The 21475-nt window shown below is 28.3% G+C and overlaps 1 protein-coding gene and 1 long non-coding RNA gene across 2 annotated transcripts; both read left to right on the top strand.

Annotated features, from left to right (window-relative positions):
• The first annotated feature begins 1568 nt into the window (after positions 1-1568).
• On the top strand, positions 1569-6070 carry LOC112601383. Its single transcript, XR_003115048.1, has 3 exons — positions 1569-1649; positions 4904-5055; positions 5692-6070. It is a non-coding gene; the product is annotated as an uncharacterized LOC112601383 (long non-coding RNA).
• Positions 6071-11511: 5441 nt separating this feature from the next.
• LOC112601293 lies at positions 11512-14822 on the top strand. The gene is made up of 7 exons (XM_025348827.1): positions 11512-11762; positions 12345-12414; positions 13012-13102; positions 13264-13349; positions 13863-13934; positions 14037-14111; positions 14509-14822. The coding sequence occupies exons 1-7, from the start codon at positions 11655-11657 to the stop codon at positions 14706-14708; spliced, it is 702 nt and encodes a 233-aa protein (XP_025204612.1). The 5' UTR covers positions 11512-11654; the 3' UTR covers positions 14709-14822.
• Positions 14823-21475: the final 6653 nt, after the last annotated feature.

Here is a 21475-nt window from a genome sequence, read left to right on the forward strand (position 1 = left end):
TTAACATTTGAAAAGCTATAATAGAATAATTTTATTAAAAAACAAACAATAATAAATAAGTTTACTCGATAAATACACGACGATTAAAAATTAAAATGACAATTTGACGATTGTCATAACCATAAGACTGAGGCTAACATTGGCAAAGTTCAGAAATTAATAAAATACGATAACACGCGATAAATTGTCGCGCGATTGACTTATAAATTATAACGCGATTAATTGACGTTGCGATAAAATGACTACGGTGAATTTTGACGCACGATGCATTTAGCCGCGATGAATTGACGTGACACCAAAATTTGACGAGAAAAAAATTTCTAAATTGGATAATGTATTGATGAATATTAATTATCGTCCATTTTCGAAATCTCAACGTGTTTCAAGAATCAAGATTCTAATCCAATAACTTATAAAGTTATAAGTATGACTAGGACCTATTTAGTATTTAGTAAGCACTGGGTATATATAGATATTAATTATGATATACGATATACACACACTTTGTGTACCTAAATACAAATTAAATTAATATTTATTTTTTAATTTTAATATGCCTAGTTTAAAATTTGAACGAAAATATTTTTAGTTTTTTAAATGTTTATTTTAAGGATATTACGTCATTAACAATAGGTTTAAGAAAATATATAAAATATATGAATTCAGATCTAGTTATTATATGTAAACCATTTTTTAGAAAATATCGATACTGATAGATTATTATAAACAAAATTAAAATTTTCAAATTACTATAGCAGTATAGCCCCATATTTCTCAGACTTATTATCATAGATAAATAGATTTATTATAATTAGTATACAAAGTTAAATAATTTTAAAACTATTCGTTCAAATACATTAAAATTTTCATCCACTAAACAATTAATTGTATAAAATGGTAGTTATTTTCATTTGAAAAACAGAATTTGTATCTCCGCAGGATATTCCTCAAGGCTTAAGTAGCACAAAATATCTCAAGAATTTATAAATATTGTTTTTATTAAGTAGGTATGTTAAAAAAGTACAAAAATCAGATTTTTAATAACTACAATCTACATTATTGAAGGAGAAAATGTTTTTTTTTGAAAGCACATTTATACCTACCTCTGTAATATTAATTTGGTCATACGTTATTCGAGTTTATACACAAAATTTTATTTTATATATAAATTGGATTGATTTTGTGGATATTTCTTCACTTGAAAATTTCAATTTATTAGGTTATACATTTACTTGTAAAATCAAATTATTTTAAGAAAAAAAAATATACAATAGTATATTTTCCAAGACTAAACAATGCATAAATATATTATCTTATTTTTATATCTTTTTTCATCAAGACATGAGCGTACGGTTTTACGATGATATTCCTATCAATTATTATCGAAGATGCCGATCAATTGCTATGATATAGTTGTGTGTGTCTGTCTACCTATGTAATAGTATACAATATAGCGATCAAAATATTATTTACTTATCCGCAAAAACCAGTCCAGATAAGCGACGAGAGTGGTCTTTTGACTCTGCGACCAGTCGCACTCACGTTACATTTATTCAGTATGCACTGTGCAGTATTCGATGGTTACAACTGTTCTAAGACGATCTCGAACACCGACTAGGATTATTGAAATGGCTGATGGACGTATGTAGGTAAGAGTAAAATAAATCTGAAAATGTTATACATTAATAAATTTAGTTATACGTGTGTAGTATAAGTTATAACTTAACATCAATTGCATCGGTATAACGTTATTGTTAAGTCGGTTCTTACTATGTTCGTCTGTGTCGTGTAGTATTAACTTGAAGACTAGTTACGAACGTTTTGTCACCTACGTATTAATTATTTAATATATTGTAGTAACCTTATTATAGGGTTTGAAGCAACTATTTTTTAATATACTAAACGAGATACGTTGTACTGTGAATACACGTTAATGTGGTTCTTAAATGTTGATTACTTCTATTTGTCTGACTACACTATTACAGCGATCAATTTAAATTTCTGAAATATTTTTATTTGTGTTATTGAAGTATGTACAATATTTAAAAGTTTTTATTATAAACATATTGTGAGTATAATAAGCTGAATATTAATGTATTTACATGACTACGTGAAAAAAAAGAAACTCGAGGGTTACACTTTGACATTTTAAATTGACGATGAGCTTGATTTAAGTTTATATTGAATAAATTTTTTTTTTAATTATGGAGTAATTAAAAATATCTTTTCCCATTTATTATTATCACACGACATACATTAAAATTATTTAAATTGTGCCATTTGTTAAAGTGTAATTAAAATACTAAGTTTTAAATTATAAGTTGAATTAGAGGCTTCAAATTTTAATAATTTACTCAGCTCATTTAATCTGACAGTGTATTGGTTCATTTAAGTACCTATTCAAATAATAATAATAGTTAGTGAAGCTTACCTTTTATATTGTTACTTGTTAGCAGCTATATGTATCACAATTGCACAGGGTATTCCCCGGCACATTTCTTATCTAAACTTTAAATAATTTTATGATAATAATAATATTTTAGCTGTATATAAACATATAATTGATTATTATTAGTTCAAACTAACCAATACATTACATATTATATTTAATACTATAAATACTAATTACAACAAAAGAAACGAAGATAATTCATGATAATTAAATCTATTAACGGAAATGTATTCCAATTTACAATGTAATTTAATAATATATACATACCTACAGAATTAAAGTAAATAAAGAAATATATAGATATAATGTTATATTAATATAAGTATAGCAGGTAGTGTATTTTAGTATTATGTATAGTAACTTTTAAATAGGTATAGAGAAAATATTAAAAAATATTACAGTAATAATTATAATTTAGTAAATGGATAATACATGGATAAAAATAATAAATAAATTTATGGTACAAATATTAATCGTTAAAATAATTACAGTATGATATAGTGTAATTAACATTTTAGTATAGATGACATCATCAGTTATTGGTGTATAACTAGGATTAGAATCAACGAATAAACTAATATTAAGTAATAGTCAATAGGTGTATCAGATTATAACTGCAAAAATATGTATTAAGAAAGGAGTTGAAAAATTTGACATATGTTTGGATGTTGCCTAGACCAACTAAAATACCTACTTGATAATTATTTATGAATTTTAAATAGTCTCACAGCGCGTTACCTTTACTATTTTACCAAGACCAAAGCTGAGATTTTACAAAATATATGTCTACGTGTTTACCTCATCAACCATAGAATAGTATGACAAAAAATATAATTGTCTACCCTTATGTATTAAAAACTACTAATGTAAGCAAGGATGCAATTTCAATGAAAAAAAATTAAAATGTTGAAAGCCCTTGTTTTAGATTCTAAGCGAAGTGATGAATGTATTGATTTTACAACACTGTTTTTTTTTTTTTTTCTGACATTGAGAGTTTTTACGATGAGTGATGAAAAAATGGTTCGAGTTTCAACATTGAGGGTGGTTTTGGATAGAAAATGGGATCTAGTTGATACCCTGAAAAGGTTAAAATTTAAAATTATCAGTGTGTTATAGAATAATTGAAAAGACAACAAAACTGTATGGAAAAAAGAAAATTTTACGTTCAAACAAGTTTTTGGAAAAAAATTTTATAATTCTAAAACTCATAGCAATCAATACTTGAAATTTTTAAATTACTCATATCATTTTCTTCACATGATAAAATTTAAAAAAATATTTTGACTATAAGTTATTTATAGCCATTTTCAATTTTAAGTTTTTATTTCTATATATTTCTATAAACGTTGATAACAAATTATTTGTTTGATCAAAAAGATTAAAAATTCAATATAAGATCCCACATAAAGTTTTCTTATAAATATTTAAAATTCATAGGTGCAATTTATTATTTTTATAAGCATTTGAGTTCAAATTATAAAAAAATCTCAAAAATTTACAAATTGTTTCACAGCTGAAAATTTATAAATAGGCTATTTTTTTGTAACTAAGGCTTGTAAATTTTATGAATCAATGAAAAAGAATCAAATTCGTTTATTTTATTAGGTATTAATTCTAATTGCAATTTTCATTATAATTGTAATTATTAGGATTATATTTTTATGTGTTACGGGAAATTCTAGGTTAACGTAGTTTGTTGGTGTATGTATGTGTGTAAAAATTATTGACATCTTATATCTTTACATACATATATATATAGATGATATTTTAATCATAGAACATATTGTCTGTGGTACTATTAAGATAAAAATAGGTACCGAACTATGTATTATTTATTACATTATTGTATATAATAGCTTTTTATGTAATAATTAGAAAAATGGCATGCGTATATTGACAATTATTATTTACTACTATTAAATATGTAATAAGATATCGATAATTATAAAGTAATACTATAAGGATTATAATGATCTACCTTTATGCACTATGATAAGTAAAAACAAATGGTTAACTACATAATATTGTATAAAAATTAATTATTTGTATTAAATAAAGAGGTGTATTTTTTTTATTAAAATTTGATTATTATTATTATTATTTTTTTTATACTTTTCCAAGCACCAAATTGCATACAGACTTCCTTATTATAAATATAGTTCATACTGAAACCAAAAAATCTAAAATAGTAAATAAGTATTATTTTTTATGGATATTTTAAGCTCAGATTTGGACTAAATTGCATATTTAAACTATATTACACATTATGACCATAAGACAAACTTACAGAAGGCTTTGATGTGAAAAGTTATCTATTTATGATACTCGGGTAATTACAATATACCTACCTAAAAAAAGTGTACTTAATAACTATATGTTTATATATCATAATATATTTGCTATTTATTTTCAAGAATACCCTTATATAATTATTCATATATTTTTTTTTAGACAATACAAATGAACCTCGAAACGAATGTAGTTTTAATTTAATTGCTATTTAAAAGTGTCAATTAAACACTGAATTGGACCAAATTTGCAGCGGTTGACAGATCTTTTATGACCTCCGTTTCTTTGTACATAAAATGAAATACATAACATACGTACGTATAATTTAATATTATTAAATAAGTTAACTTCTGATATATTTTTACTTAACTTTAATCACAATATTATTAATATTAGTTTACCTTTAATATAATTTAGGTTACACCTAATAAAACCGTTTAAAAATTATACCGATATCATATTGTGTTCTTATAGTTTACTATAAATAAGTGAAGTTATTTAAATACTGACATTAAAAGTATTATATTTTTGAAACTTTTCTTTCATAAATGTATATATATTGTATATATGACTATATCATAGTAATAATAATAAAAAAAATACAAAATGTAAAATGGTATTAGTTTTGTTTTGTTAAATTTTCTCTATAAGTTAAATCAAATAATCATTTTATTAAAAAATACAAATCTAATTATTTTATTAGCTTGTATGTCAAATGTGTGAATTAATAATAAATCATCTATTGCACTTCAATCAATATTGGTAATATTTAATTTGTATTTGTTTAAACAGTGAGAAGTACTAATTAATTATTAAACATAAATAGGTATGATTTAAATAAAATGTGTGACAGAATTAAAAAAAAAATGAATAGTAATTATCTTTCAATGTACCTACCTATAAATATTTTATTTTTGTAAATATAACTGAAATATTTATTTTGTTAACAGATTATGCCAATAAAGAGCATTGCACATGCTGTTGTACAGTATACACAGTATTTAGAAGTACCTGTTTGAATTGTGAACACCTGACAGTGTATATAGGTAATATATAAAATATGTAACGTACCTATATATATTACACGCGTCAAATACTCCCTCCAATACCAATACACCATATATTCTGTTTCACTGTGATTCCAAAACACAAATTTTGAGTTTTTACCCAATATTGCAGATACCATACGGCTTTATTGTCACTATATATTATGTATAGTAACTATACAATTGAATTTTTCATGGTGAATTATAGTAATAGGGTGTGGGTTCATGGTATTTGGAACCTACCATAAAATATCCATGTAATATAATAAGTATCTATATGTTATAAAAGGTACCTCTTTGCATTCTGTAAAATATTTTGTATATGTAGTATAAAATTAAACATCACGATATTAAATTTTCTACCCATTTGAAAATTTCAAAAGTATTTTATGGTTGGAATAATACATTTTAATATAATATGTAAAAACCCCAATGAATGAATTTATTTGTATTGAGAACGATTTTAAGTATATAATTAATAATTATTAATGCAGTTCGCTTTTAACACTTTCCTGTTTACTGTTTATAACCATTAAACAAAACTAATAGAAACACGAAATTAACTTGCGCCTATATTTGATAATTGATATATTTTGGATATTATTGCAATTTAAACTTTAAAATATGTATGGTTTATGAATTATATAGATGGATTATTGAGATATACAATAATATACATATACTGAGAAAACACTAAACAGTATAAATAATTAAAATTATAAATGATACACTTTTCAAGACCAAAAACTCGTTTAATTAATTTAAAGTTATAATTAAATAGTTCAAAAGTAAAAATTATACGAAAGTAACGAGTTAAAATAAAATTAAATAACAATTACATAATATATATAAAACTTCCAATACTATACTATATTATTATATTTTATGTAAATGGGTGCAATAAAAACTGATAAGTTAAATCAATTTATAATTGTTATTGTGATAAATATTTAAATTTTAAATTAAACTATTAATGTTTGTCAATCAGCTCTTAAAATATACGATATCGAATTTCAATGAACTACTTGAAGTATTAAAGAGACCAAATTTCAGAAAACTATGCCAATAAAATTGTACAAATTTTAAATTTGAATTTTTACACGATATCTAACATATAACAGTGTTTGAAAACTAAAGATATTTTTTATAGCCCGCGCGGTAAATAATATGGATGAAATATTGAAATATATATTATAAATTAAAACATGCATATATAAATGTATATTGCACATTTATATGCATGTGGTTTACGTATAATATAGTACAAAATGATTAAGAAATAAGAACCATATTATATTAAACGTAATGTCATGTTATATCGTGTTAGTAAAACCACATGATTTTGTTTTCGACATATTTCTATGGAATCGAATGAAAACGACCATTGGCGCAAACAGGTAGCCGGTATAGCATCATCATCCCTTCTCGATCGACTGACCTTCTACGCACAATACAAAGGCTAAACGCGCGCCCACACTCTCTTTGCGTTAGGGTCAGTATAAGATCTTGTTCTAAACTGAAGAAACCGATTATTTTAGTACTGGTGTCGAGAGACGAGTTATTTAATATCCTGAATTTGTCTCCATGGGGATCGTTAAGGTAATTTGAATTATTTATATAATATTTTATAACATTGTTTTTTTTTTTTATCGATTTATTAACGTATAGTTAAAAAAAAAAATAAATGTTTATTATAAAGAGTAATGTAGTAGAATATATTGTATTGTAATAATACTATTAAATAATACATATATTATATAGAGGTGATCATCGACTGTTAGTATAACTCTTAGTAACATTGAATTTTAAAGTTGTGACTAGAGTTTATACTTTCGATTGATGGTAACTGCAGTATTCACAATAATTATGTATATATATATTATTTAATTTTATATCATAAATACAATTATATTTAGCAATTCACCATTAGATAATATATTTTTATTTTACACATGAATGTATTGCATTACTATGAATTGCATAATTATTCAAACCCGATTTGTTTTAAACTTTTACATTTTATTATTAAATTGAAATAGAAACATTTAGTTATTGTTTAAAATTAATATTATCAGTTTACTGTCTTACAAAGTTTATTAGATACATAAAATTACTTTAGAACACCTATAAACGTTCAGGTGCATATTAATTTTAATATTTAATTTTTATATTTTAATATTATATAAAATATATAGGCGTGCACAGCTGAAGTTATGAGCTATCATTCGGGTAGTCTAAACATTTTTCGCTAGTCATACAAATTAAATTCTGCTAAAGATGTTTACTACTCTATGATGCATCATGTAATCAACGAATTGTTTTTACTTTTTCAAATGTATTGAATTCGAGGTAACGGAATACGGATTTTCTGTGGGATTAGTTAATTATTAATATTCCAAGAGATTTCTGTATCCATTACCCAATACCTTGGATATTTTGTGAAAACTTGACTACACGTACACGGCCACAGCAGGGTTTAGTATTCTTTGGGATTTAATAGAGCCGGATAAAATTGTTATGTATACCAGCTATTTTGAATTTCAGAATACTAGACTTTGATCAATCTACGTCCGAAGGTATATTTATTGTTTGTGAAAGATTCCTCTTGGTAACACATACGTCTTTAGCCTTTTTATGGAAATCTAAAGATGTTAATGTTACCTTCGGAATTTCATAAGAAAACTTCAATATTTATTTCTCATACTGTAAAAACAGTATTTTAATTATATTATTTTATTGTACGTTTATTATTATTTTTTTTATAGAGCAAAACAATTTCATGTTTGTGATATACTTAATGTAGTATCTAATTAATAATATGTTTAATAATGTTTATTTTACTATTTTCCTTTAGGTACTGTTAAATATCTATTAAAACTTGAATTTTTAATTTTTTTTAATGATTTTTTTAGGCTAGCTCTTATTATTTGTTTTGCCATACATCAAGGTAACTTATTCACTGTGCGAGTGTTATGTTAGAAAATCCCACAGTTGAATAAGGTACCATAATGTATGTTGAAAAAAAATCGTCGAACAAATTATTTTAATAATATATCTATTAAAACGTATTATTATATTGTTAACAATTTGAAACTTGAACCTTTTAAAATGTCTTACTTGCTGTTATTAATGGTGTTTAAAAAAAATCATATTTTTAATTTTATAGTTTTAGTTTTAAATATACCAATGTTAGTACCTATTAGAATTTTGTATGTGCACACTGCGCATGTAATTAAATCCGAATTTTCCTGAATATATTGGTTTGTGTAAGTAATTATAATCTATTAAAATGAAAAAAAAACATTTTTAAATATTATTTATCCATTCTAATTAGATAATAAATTGTATAATGTGTACAGATTTTAAGTAATTCAGTATACCATGGGTGGCTAAACATCGATTATAGACGATTTAAAAGTCGATTCCGCTCTGTAAGAATTTATTGTCCATACACTTGGTAACTCGTTAATAAATCGCCGTGCCACTGTCGACTTTAGTTCTACGTCATATTTTCTCCTCGAAAGAAAAATATATTTTCGGTAGATATCTTTATTAAAAAATAAGTTTAGCCACCCCTGTACCATACCATTTATATATTATTATACGCATATTATGATGTGTATAGCACACAGTTTGGGTACTGCGGATGCAGCATAAAAACACATCCGGTTTGTTCTCTCCTCTCGGACACATTGTATTGTAACATTACATTATTATATACGTCTACTATATATATATATATTAAGTAAAATATACATGTTTGATACACTCGCTGCTAGCAAAAAAATACGTTTAAAATTTTCGACGTACAATGAAAAGTGGTTGTATAGACCAAACTACCTGTATATGCGGGGTAGTACACGAGTGTATATACAGTCAAAATTCTAAGAATTGACCGACCGATACGCAGATTTAATAGGTACATTGAAAAGAAACCAATGCATTACTTTAGTATAGATGTATGATACACACATGTGTTGTTATTTGTTGTAGTCCCGCACAAAATAACGTTGATCGCATTGAAAAAAATACACGACGTTTTACGAAAGGTCTCCACGTGATCGTATTGTGACTGTAGTTGACCGTAACAAATTTTTTTAAACGATAAATTCCCGATCTGTTGGAAATGTATTGGTTTTAAAAAGTTAAATAATAAGTAAATCCTTAATATAATAAATACGTACAACTTTGTCATGGTAAACGGACGGACGGTACGTCCTGGTCAAATTTTAATATGGAATGTACAAGTTATATATTAATATTAGATTTTTTTCTAATGAATTAGTACGTGCAACTGAACTTTTGAGCTTTCCAGTTAACCGTAAAACGTTTTTCTCCATTCACTTTGACGTTACATTTTAAATATTTTAGTCATCTGTAGAAAAAAAACTCCTTAATAATTGGCAACAAATTTGTTTAGCTTATTATTCGTGTCTAATTGTATTCATTTTTGATATTTTAAATATAAATAAAATTGAATGAAAAAAATTACGCTCACCCGGATCACGATAACACAAAGAAACGCGGCTAAAATATGATTCACGAAAACTTATTCAACAACAGATTGTCTATATTATCAAACTAACATAACATATCAGCTGAGATAAGGTAATTCGTAAATTCTATTGACTGTAAATAGGTACGTTGTTCAATTAATATAATCAAAATATTAAATTATGCATTAAAAAATCGTTCCGTTAATATGTAAAGAAAAATCGTAAAATACGCAAATATACTGTAGATACATGTCCAAATATGCAAAATAAAACTTGGTATTTCAAATCTATTAACTATAATTCAACCTTGTAGCTTATCTAGCTTTTTTTGGACTATTTAAAAAACATACAAATAGATAAATTCCGAGCCCTAGTGAAGATATTTGAGTCGGTCGAACTATGGATGCATACAATGGTTTCAACTAAGTAGGGGAGGATTTATTTTTAATTTTTATAAATGTAAATTTATAATATTTTCCTAACGGTCAACTGTCAAAAAACATTAATAAGGGAAATGACATATTACGACAAGAGAATATAATTTCCCTAAAAATTAGGAAATATTAAAATGTATAAAGATTGTCATTTGTTTGGCCATTTACGTTAAGTAGATCTACTAAAGCCGATAAGCAATCCGACCTGTGGAGATATAGTTAAACATCGTAAGGTTTTTCATAAGTTGCTCGTCATACTACTGCTAAAAAAATCATAAAGTTACAATTAAAGTTCAAATTTTTACAAAATGTATTAAAATCGCGAATATTTGCAATCAATTTTAATAATTTTAGATTGAAAAATTGAATATAATAGATTACTCTCTTGAGTTTTATTCTTTGACATTTAGAATAAAGTTTATTTTATTTAATATAAACATTATACAGCTATGCTAGTGCAAATTGTAATTATTAAAATATTACTTTAATAAAAACAACTGCATTAAATTGTTGTTAATAAATTTAATTCTCCATTTTTTAAATTAATTACGATTATTATTGTTTAAAAATCGGTAAAGAAGTAAAAAAGTAATCTATAACGTTGACAAGTTAAATATTTGTTTTTGAAATAATTAAAATGAAAAACAACTAGATAGCTAATCTATTTTAAATTATGGAATGTTTTTGCGTTTTAATATACATAATTTTAAATTGAATAAAATACAATTTGAAATCACGCATCTGTTTAAACAAAAAAATTGTATAATTTAATATTTTAACGATCTAAATACACAATCCTATGCAACTGTTCAAACCACACACAGTTTAGTCATTGGAAATTTGAGATCATGATTATATAGTTTATTATAATATGTATAAATTTTTGTTTTGAATTAAGCAAATTACCAAACAATTGTCATTAAAAAAAAATTAAATAATGTCGAGTCAGTTTTCAATATTTTCGGTGGTTTTAATATTCTTGGGTGGACAATGTTTTTACGGCGTTAATGGAAACTATGCACCGCAAGAAGAAGAAGTTACAGATGTAATGTATTGTTAAATTAATTTCATTATACTATATTTTGAAGTGTTGGTAGGTACGCCGAATACTTACCACCAATCTTCTAAAATGAAGTGCGTGATTATATTTATTGAATGAGAGATGACTAGTACAACACTTAAAAGTGTACAAAACAATGTTAAAGCCATTTTTGGTCTTAATTGTTGATATAATATATATATTTATAAAGAGTTAAATAATTTACTTGTTTTGAGGAACATTTAAATTTAAATATTTTCTTAATTGCTACTAGGTATATATTAATATATAATTATAAATTAAGTATATAATTATCTCTGTAACTTTGTAAGTATAATAATTAATAAATAATGAATCAATTAAATTATTTTTAATAATATTTAACTTTATAGGTACAAGAAATAACAATAATTTATTTTTAAATTCAATCAATTATTAAATTTATTTAGGATTGTCTTCTAAATTATTATTTTTTTTTAAATAATTACTCAATAAACATTTAATATCTGTAAAAATAATTAAAGTTCCTATTATTTTGCTCTGTAGTGTCTAAGAGTGTAATATTCTTAGCTTTTGTAATTTTTTTAGATCAGTGGCAGGTGGTATGCAGTTATGTCGACTGGATGCACCGACGGTCAAGACTGTAGCATTTTCTCAAGTACGATTTTGTTAAATACATTTATAACACCCATTTATTTTACACATTTTAATTTTATATAATATTATGTTTATGACATAATAACTGCAGAGAACAGGGTTTTAACTTTTCTACCAATTAAAATAAAGTTCAATAGCAGTGTTTATCAATTATCATTTTATATTTATTTTAACAATATGATATTAGAGTATTGAGATAATATTAAATATTATAACACATTAACGATGTTTTGATTAGTATTGAACCGTTTATATCGATTAAAATTACCACTACCACGAATCATAAAATATACTTTTACGCTTCGATAATAGGGATACATTTAAGATATTTTTCATCGAACTTAAAATAGTGTTATTGTTTACAGACTTCAATCTACTGGTCACTATAATATCTCATCATTTTTTTGTCTGCCATCACTTTTAGAGAGAGTAAAAATGCTTTGATTTTAAACTTTGAAAGTAGTTCCGATTATAAATTTATTTTGTGTTAAACGTGTTATAGTAATGTGTTAATGACTAATTACACGATATTATTTTAATAATAATCAGCATAGTATATTTAAACTTTAAAATGTAGCTTATTTTGTTTCATAAACAGATAATCAAAAGCCATGCTCTTGTATACTAGCAAACTTTATTAATCTCCAGAACAGTAGCTGGCTAGTGTACATGAGTGCAGTTAACATCGAGTAAGTTGTTTTTCACGAGCCAAAAAGTTATAAAAATATATTACAAAACAGCTGAATTTTTTGTAAATTATAATTCGCTTATTATTATTAATTAAAATATACAAACTATTTGTTTTTATATTATATTGTCTTACGTTTTCACGTACTATTATTATGTTCAGGACTTCTAAATTAACAGTCGATTTGGGAGGTGCGTCGTGCGCGTCGCCCAATAATGTAAAAGAAATTCAAGGTTTCATTTACAGCCGTAAGCAATAAACATACGTATATTATAATATTATTTTACATTGTATACGACGTATACGTTAATAGATGTATAATTACACTGAAAGAGGGGTAGGGGCGGTTGCGTGGGGTAGAATATCGATCGCTCCTATACTTATTTTAACGTATTATATATTTTTATTTATTAAGTACACCTCTCGGCTCTCACCCCCTTTTCGTTAGATAAGCTCCAGATGACCAATAGGTCAATATATCTTTTTTCAAAATAAATGTGATTTTACATAGATAACTCAGTAACTGTCAATTCTTGTTACGTATTTGGACTTCTAGTTTAATTGATAGCACGTTGTATGTCGCAAAAACGGTAGTTCACAACACAATAATATCATTTAAGGTACCTTATTCATATTGTTTATTTTATCAGAAGAGACTTGACTCGAATTAAGTTTTAAAATATTTTTACTAATTCTTTATCAAAAATAGATTTTCGTGTGAAAAGTAGAACTATGATAATAGATGATAATTTATTCTTTAGGAGCTTCAACGTCATTGAGCGTAATATCACAATCGGAATGCAGTATTACTGAAAAGGTAAATGGATGTAAATGTAAGTACTTACATAAGTTAACCAGGATATAATTTAACATAAAAATATAACCATTTTTTAACAAAAATAATGAGCTAATTAATTATGTATAACCAATTTTAGTTTTTTTGAGGTATAAAATGACCATTATCGCATCTAGTCTCCAATATGGTTATATGATCACCTCAATGCCCATAAGTAAGACTTAGTACTTAAACGACTATTTAAGCTGTATAATTACTAAATTATAATAATTTAATATCAGATTATATTATTTTCGTAATATTATCACTGTAACAGATAATTAAGTTATTATTGGCTATATTAGAATATATTACGTATAACCAGTATAGATATAAGTCTTCTAATTTTATAAATTACTTTAAACTTTGAGTAATTTTATTATTTTCTAAAATACATTTTTTTAATACTTCATTACTAGTTTTTAATCTATAAGCACTGAAAAAATATGCGTTTAGTACCTATAACCAACATATTTACGAGATTCAAATTATTCATTACTTCGCTAGATAAGACGTCAATAGTTACAACTTAATAGCTATCGCACTTAATTATTTTTTTATTTTTATTCTAGTTGAAGGCAGTAATTCGGGCCAAACGTTAACAGTTATATGGTGCCGTAATAAAACTCCTGGTAAAGCTACCATCTGGACCCAAATAGTACAGCACATGAAGAGAATTAATATGGATATCCACAAATTAGCTTTTATTAATCAGCTGGATTGCAAGTATCCATCGCAAAATCAATGCAACGAAATGTTTTTCTGTGCATAATCAAAACTGCTATTCGATACTGTAAGTTAATTATGTAGTAGTAAAACACAATGTATAATATAATATGTATTACTGTATTAAACAATTCAAATTATTAAACATATTTATATCAAATATTTTTTAAAATTATAATAATACAACGATGTAATGTTTAAAATAAAATTATAAGGAATTTATACACACATACACACACACATAATATATATATATATATATACTTTTATACGTAATATACAATATCGAATAAACTTTATGAGGTAAATATTTTCTTCAGTGAATGATAAGCACTAACTCGTATCCTATAAGAATGTATACCTAATATCAAATTTGGTATTGATGTTATAAGAAAAACAATTAATGTTTGTTTATTTATACGTTTTATGTTGGCGAAGGCATGATTTTAGTAACAGCTGACAAATACTATTTTGTATTAATGATTATATCTATTCAATTGATAAAAATAAAAAAATAAAAAACAAATCCTAAGTTTAATTATTGATATACAAGGACAGCAAAAAAGCAATGACTCTGCAGCGGTAATATGGAGTCTACACAAGTCTCAAGTCTGTTCCCGCATGACTCCGTGACATACCGTGATTGCGATTATTCTGTACATTATACACAATAAATACAGATGACAGGAAATCTCTGTAACAGTAATCGTGGTTCTACATTTATAATAATATATGATGTATCGTACAGTTTTTACTTTTTATTCTTATTTTAGTTTATTAATTTGCGCTTATTAAAACATTACTTACAGTTTTACAATTAAATATTTAAATTTAAAACATATCTGGTATAATAAATTTAATTAGTATGTAAAGTGTATGTCGCGACGTCACGGTACAATTTAATGATGCGTATTAATATATTACCAATCTTCTAGTTTTGATCATATATTTCTAATCATACATCCGATATAGGTACACCATTATTATATACAAAATAGTACCTATATAGGTACGTTAACATTATTTTTACGTGTAAACGTAGGTACACATTTGTACGTTTTTTATAATACTATAATATAATATAGTTTATAACTACAAATGAGGATTATAATACCTATAACAAAATAAAGTGATTTTCTTAAAATGCCTAATAGTATACTTATTTAAAATTAAAAACTTTATTTTTCGCGTCTAAAATTTGTGAAATTTTCCGTTTAAATGTTACGTACCTACTGGCTACTGTGCGATTATTAATTATTATACCACTCACACCTATTAGAAGTCTATGAAAATGTGGACTTGAAAATTCAAGTTAAACATGCCTAAAACTGTAATCCACTTGACTTATAATATACAGCAAATTGGTATAGCCGCGCTTGCTTACGTTTTTTTTAATTGGTATATGAACAACTCATGACGAACTTTCCATTCAATTTATAAATTTAGATTTAGTATTATTCTAAAATCCAAATAAACTGATTATATTACATTTAAGTTCTATGTTCTATCATAAACGTTTTTTTTTTTTAATATTTCATCGTGTTAAATAATTATTTTAGTAATTTAAAGTGGTGCAATGTCAAATGATATCTGCAATAATATGATACGATACCTACGCTGGTATTCGGCGACCTACCTTTATAAATTATTTATAATACCAATTTATGGTATCATGTAGGAAGTTTATTTTTCAATATCATAAACTGATTAACATAACAATGTGTGGAGGGTAAATTTAATCCGAGCCGCGACAAACGGTGTTGGAACTGTAGAGGCGCGACTATATGATAGAATATGTGAGACACTTATCATAGAATTATATACAATAGGAATGAGTCCGCAATACCTTTCCGCGGTCTTATGTAAGTCGTGGTCAGGTTGAGCGGCTCGGAGCGAACGCCTGAACAGGCGCGTCGAGCGGGTGCGGGACTTGGTTAATATAGTGTTAAAAAGGACTTTGTTTTATGGTGAATCGGAATGGTAGATCGATTGTCGATCGCTGTCGCAACCACGAGAGACACTGCGTGACCGGCGGCAAAGGACAGTGACAACCGCGTGTAAAGCCGCTGGTAGTCGGCTGCCCATTGTTGCCCGGAGGTGCGTCAGCAGTAATTAATCGATTTTATTGACTTCGCTACGGCGTCCTTGTCGTCGATTATCGCTTCGTTCTGGCTGTTTACTTCGACGGGTTCAATCGTCGTTCTTTGCGTACGTTTATCGCTGGAATCGTTCTTCAAATGTGTTGGCTCCGGAAACTCGCTGCCTCGTATTGACAAGTGTCACAGTAGTGTATGAACCATTAAGTATCTTCGTTACCGATCGTTGAATGTTGAGATGTTTTCACTCTTCAAGTTGGAGAGTGGTTATTCGCTCTTATACCAATTTTTCATCGTCGGTTACCTATAAAATTATAGTTATTAATAGCTTAATCATTTCAATTTATTCTAGTAAAATAAATTACCTGTACCTAACGGCGGCGGCTGAAGGACGAGGGATGAGAGGATGAGGTATCAGGAATCAAAATGCATTAGCGTAACCTAACCTAACCACCGGCGTTTGGGCCTGTTAACGTTGACTCGATTGCCGTTGATCAGCGCGTGATCGGTGTTCCGCGGCAAGTGCGACATTAACGCCCTCGGGCCCACTGAATGACACTAATCCGCAGTTTAACTCGGTTCGTTTACCGGTCCGGTCAAAACCGCTTTTGATATACGTACACTCAACACCGTCCCAAACCGATCAAACGTCTGGGACAAGTCCTCAGACGTCGTGGACGGCAATATGTGTCCGACGAAAATCTGATGGTCGTTGAACGGCTTTGGGCGGTTGGTGGACGGTTGCGGACGGGACGGTTGGTGGACGGTCATTGGACGGTTGCCGTACGAGAACAGTCTGCGGCTGCGGACGGTCGGTTGACGGTAGCTGGTGGTCGGCGGCGGCGGCGTGGCCGGTCGGGGCGCCGGGACAGTCCGCGGATGGCGGCCGTCGCGCGTCGCACGGTGGACGCGACCACCGTGGACGTCCCGCGCGCATCTACACGGACCACGAACGACTGTACGTGCCGTTCGGTGGTCGACGTCACCAGAAACTGCGGCCGGGCGCACACCGAACGGTATGTGAATCGATCGGACGACCACGGGTAGACCGTCGCCATGGCCATCCGCGATGTGGCCACTCGCACCCGCAGCTTTGAAAAGCTCGCGTAACTGTGGCCGGCCTGTGACCACGGTTCGCGAGCCGTCCCCGTCCACCTGCGAGTATTGAGCGTCCCGCGAATACAATTCCCAAACGTCTTCCGGGTTGTTATAGAGTGTTGTATAATAGCGTCCGACCACTCCGTGGCCGACGACAGTCTGCACGTCGTGGTCGTCGCTGTACAACTCGCCACTGTCGCCGCTGCCGTCCGTCCTCCTCTTCCGTTTAACACAATTTATCTGTGACGCGCAAACGCCGACGCTGTGGGATTCACATCCGTTTGATACAATTTATCCGCAGTGACGCAAACGCCAACGCTGGGATTCACAGCATCCGTTTCACTCGGATTATCTGCGTATCTACTCGCCTCAAAAAATTCCATCGGTCCTTGGTCCTCAATCGATTTCTGTTGTTTTTGGTATTTGTTCTGTTTACGGGTGCGCCTCGTGCAACATCTGGATTTTTCGTCACGACGAGCGAAGTCATGACTCCAATAGCAGTCTAATAACTGACAATACATGTCATGTGTCAATAGTGTTCTATTTATATAGCTAAAATTTGAAAATTTAATACGCAGTTCCTTTTAAATATAATAATTTATTTTGGGACTAAATAGTTTAAAAGTATTTATAAACTTGATTTTTTTTTATGTTCCTTAAATTAAATATAATTATAAAAAATATGTTTATTCCAATACTTTTATCCCTTTTGAGAAATACAAAAGTAAATTAAGAATTAAGTATATAGTATTGGATTACCTGCAGTTACAAGAGCAGATCATAGCAGCTAGTTTCATGGTTCTGTACTTTACACGTGCAAACGCTCAACCGAAATTTTTGACGCAAGTTATCGTCGTTATTTCTTTACAGGAAGATAAGATTAAATGTCATTGTCCTGTTTTTATAGAAAATTGTTTATACATTACAATTACCTGCAACTGCAGAATGCGATGGTACACTCGACGTTTACTTTACAACAGAACAAATTTTATGATTTATTAAAATGCTGTCTTAAAAACATACTTAAATGTTGAATTATGTGAATACGTTTAATTTACTCATAATTATAAAAATTAACAATTAGTGAATAGTTTATTTTTAACTTAAAATGATACTTCAAAAGTATTTTGGAATTAATGTGATGATTTTTTTAAATTTTATTTTAATTTAAATATTATGATATGAGACTTATTCTTAGTTGAGTTATAAAATGTTCACTATATTCAGATAATTTCATATTTGATTGTGTACACAGTATTAGATACATTTGTCATAACTAAACTATATTATTTATACTCCATTCGTCGAGATAATGTAGTTACTTCGTACATACAACTAGTGCTGAGAAGTTGGGATTTGGATATTTGCGGCGGGGTGTGATGTGTTTTGGTTTGTACAAATCAGTGTTTTAAAATCACCATCCTCTCGATAAACAGAGTTATTGCGATGAGCTAAAATATATATTATGATTAATAATTATCAACAATAATAGGATAGAACACTGCACTTATGTACTTATTTTGCCTATACTATACGCCGAACAATATTCTATGACCTATGTTTACCTAACACGTAAAACAATAATATTATGTATACGTACCTACCTCATTTTTATCAGTAAGTAATTATATTAATTTCAATCGTTGTCTATTGTGCAGATGATAGATAATAAATATTTTATCATATTATTGATTATAAATGTTAATATAATCATAAACTTTAATAATTAAATCATGTTAGAATCTCTTTTTTTTTTTAATTGATAATAAGTAATATTTTTTTGGATTTAGAAATTCGATGTAGACTGTAGTGTAATAACACAAAAAAGGTGAAGCTAACGTATAAATATAAAAATATTAAAATGATGCGATGTAAGTTATAAGTATGATATGGCCGGACTGACACAAGGGACACAAGCCTTGTATGTAAGTCCGGTATTAATAAATATTGGGTATGCTTGTTCTCGTGTTATTACCTTCCTCCCGTTCTTCGGAGGGTTCTCGAGATCGTGATTCAAGAATGTGATCAAATACACCATTACACAAATTAGATAGTAACATAACCTGTACTAACAATTAGTATTTTAGACATGCACCTTACCTGATTCGCCGCAGTGAATACTTATAATACGTTCCTCGGAGAAAGGTATAAGGTGACACAAGTTACGATACGATTTAAGGAAAACTTATGTTTAAATAAGAAAAACAACACTGATTTGAATTAGAAAAAGAAAGAAGTCCAGTTGTCGCTCGCAGTCTTGTGTGTATGTCGTATGGTGGTTTTGGGAAAAAACTCCTGCTCGCTTGTCTGGTGCACCCGCACTCGTAATTTTTGTCGGTGCTCATGCACTCGATAGTTTGGCCGGTGCTCATGCACTCGTGACTTGGCTGGTGCTCGTGCACTCGTGGCTTGGCTGGTGCTCGTGCACTGCAGGGAGAAAACCTGGTCGAGCCAGCCAGAGTCGCAGGCCATGCCATCATAAAAAAAGGACTCAGCGTTTTTTCGAAGAAATAGTCTTTCTTCTATACGACAGAGAGCTTCATTGTACCATGGCCCGCCTCCGCTGGCTAACGAAATTGGTTCACACGCTTTTCGAGATATTGTCACAACTCATGTGTCAATTCCTTTGTGATCATATAATATAAGTTGTTTTCTTTCGTCAGTGGCAAAAGGATGTTTGTAGGGTTTAATCTGCGTGCGACAACTTGACCGTTAATTTATTTAATTGAATTTTATGTATATGTAATAAACAATGATATGTGAGCATATCATTACAGTAGTCTCCATACTTCTTATTTTATTTATATAATTAATATTTATTTTTTTTATTCGCATTTTTTCTTTTTTGGGCGTCCGAGTTTTCCTCCCCATTTCATCAACCACTTGTTTTTGAACTTAGATTATAGGTTGATTGTTTAACATATTACTGGCTACGTATTACTATTCAGGAATAGTAGTTGACAGTGGAATGGTACTTAACTAGAATTCAAACCTTATAGCAAGCAGCCTAGATGGTTTCAATTGTTAAACAATCCTTTAGTGACCTTTGGATAATCATTTATTAATGGACCAATAAGAGTTAGTAATTTTTGGGTATAATAATAATTTTTATAATAATATATTATATACTATATAGATAAGATTCTGTCACTGATCAACTGCGTGTAGGTATTATTACAATTATCAACACTTCAGCACAAATCATACAGTGAAACGTGAGTCGTGACACGAATGCAATGTGCTTAAGTCATATTTTTTACGTTCTTATCGTTGTCATTGTTCGTAATACGTAATGTACTTAATTACATTAAATAGTAAATTTAATTTTATCATTATACTTATAATGTTGGAGTAAAATTTTTGTATTCAACCTATTGTAAACTATACGAGCCATCAATGGTCTTAAGTACAAATTAAATATATAAAAAATTAGAATTTGAATTAATCATTTTTGATGAATCCGCTCTCTTTGTATAATAAAAAAATAAAATAAATTTAGTTATAACTTGGTTATACTCATGTATGTGCTTTTATTATAATTGTAGATTTGGTAGGTATATAGGTATCCTTCAGTTTATTGTGAGTTAGTTTTGGCTGACATAATTATTTACTTAACTTG

The sequence above is a fragment of the Melanaphis sacchari genome, unplaced genomic scaffold, assembly GCF_002803265.2.
Source record: "Melanaphis sacchari strain LSU unplaced genomic scaffold, SCAv2.0 Contig77_pilon_pilon, whole genome shotgun sequence".
Taxonomy (NCBI): Eukaryota; Metazoa; Arthropoda; class Insecta; order Hemiptera; family Aphididae; genus Melanaphis; species Melanaphis sacchari.

Bases quoted from the DNA above. Each gene is read 5' to 3' on its own strand.
- LOC112601293 (XM_025348827.1), top strand. From the start codon at position 11,655: ATGTCGAGTCAGTTTTCAATATTTTCGGTGGTTTTAATATTCTTGGGT. The intron at 13,350-13,862 runs GTAAGCAATAAA...TTTATTCTTTAG, and splicing joins TCAAGGTTTCATTTACAGCC to GAGCTTCAACGTCATTGAGC. The intron at 14,112-14,508 runs GTAAGACTTAGT...TTTTTATTCTAG, and splicing joins GATCACCTCAATGCCCATAA to TTGAAGGCAGTAATTCGGGC.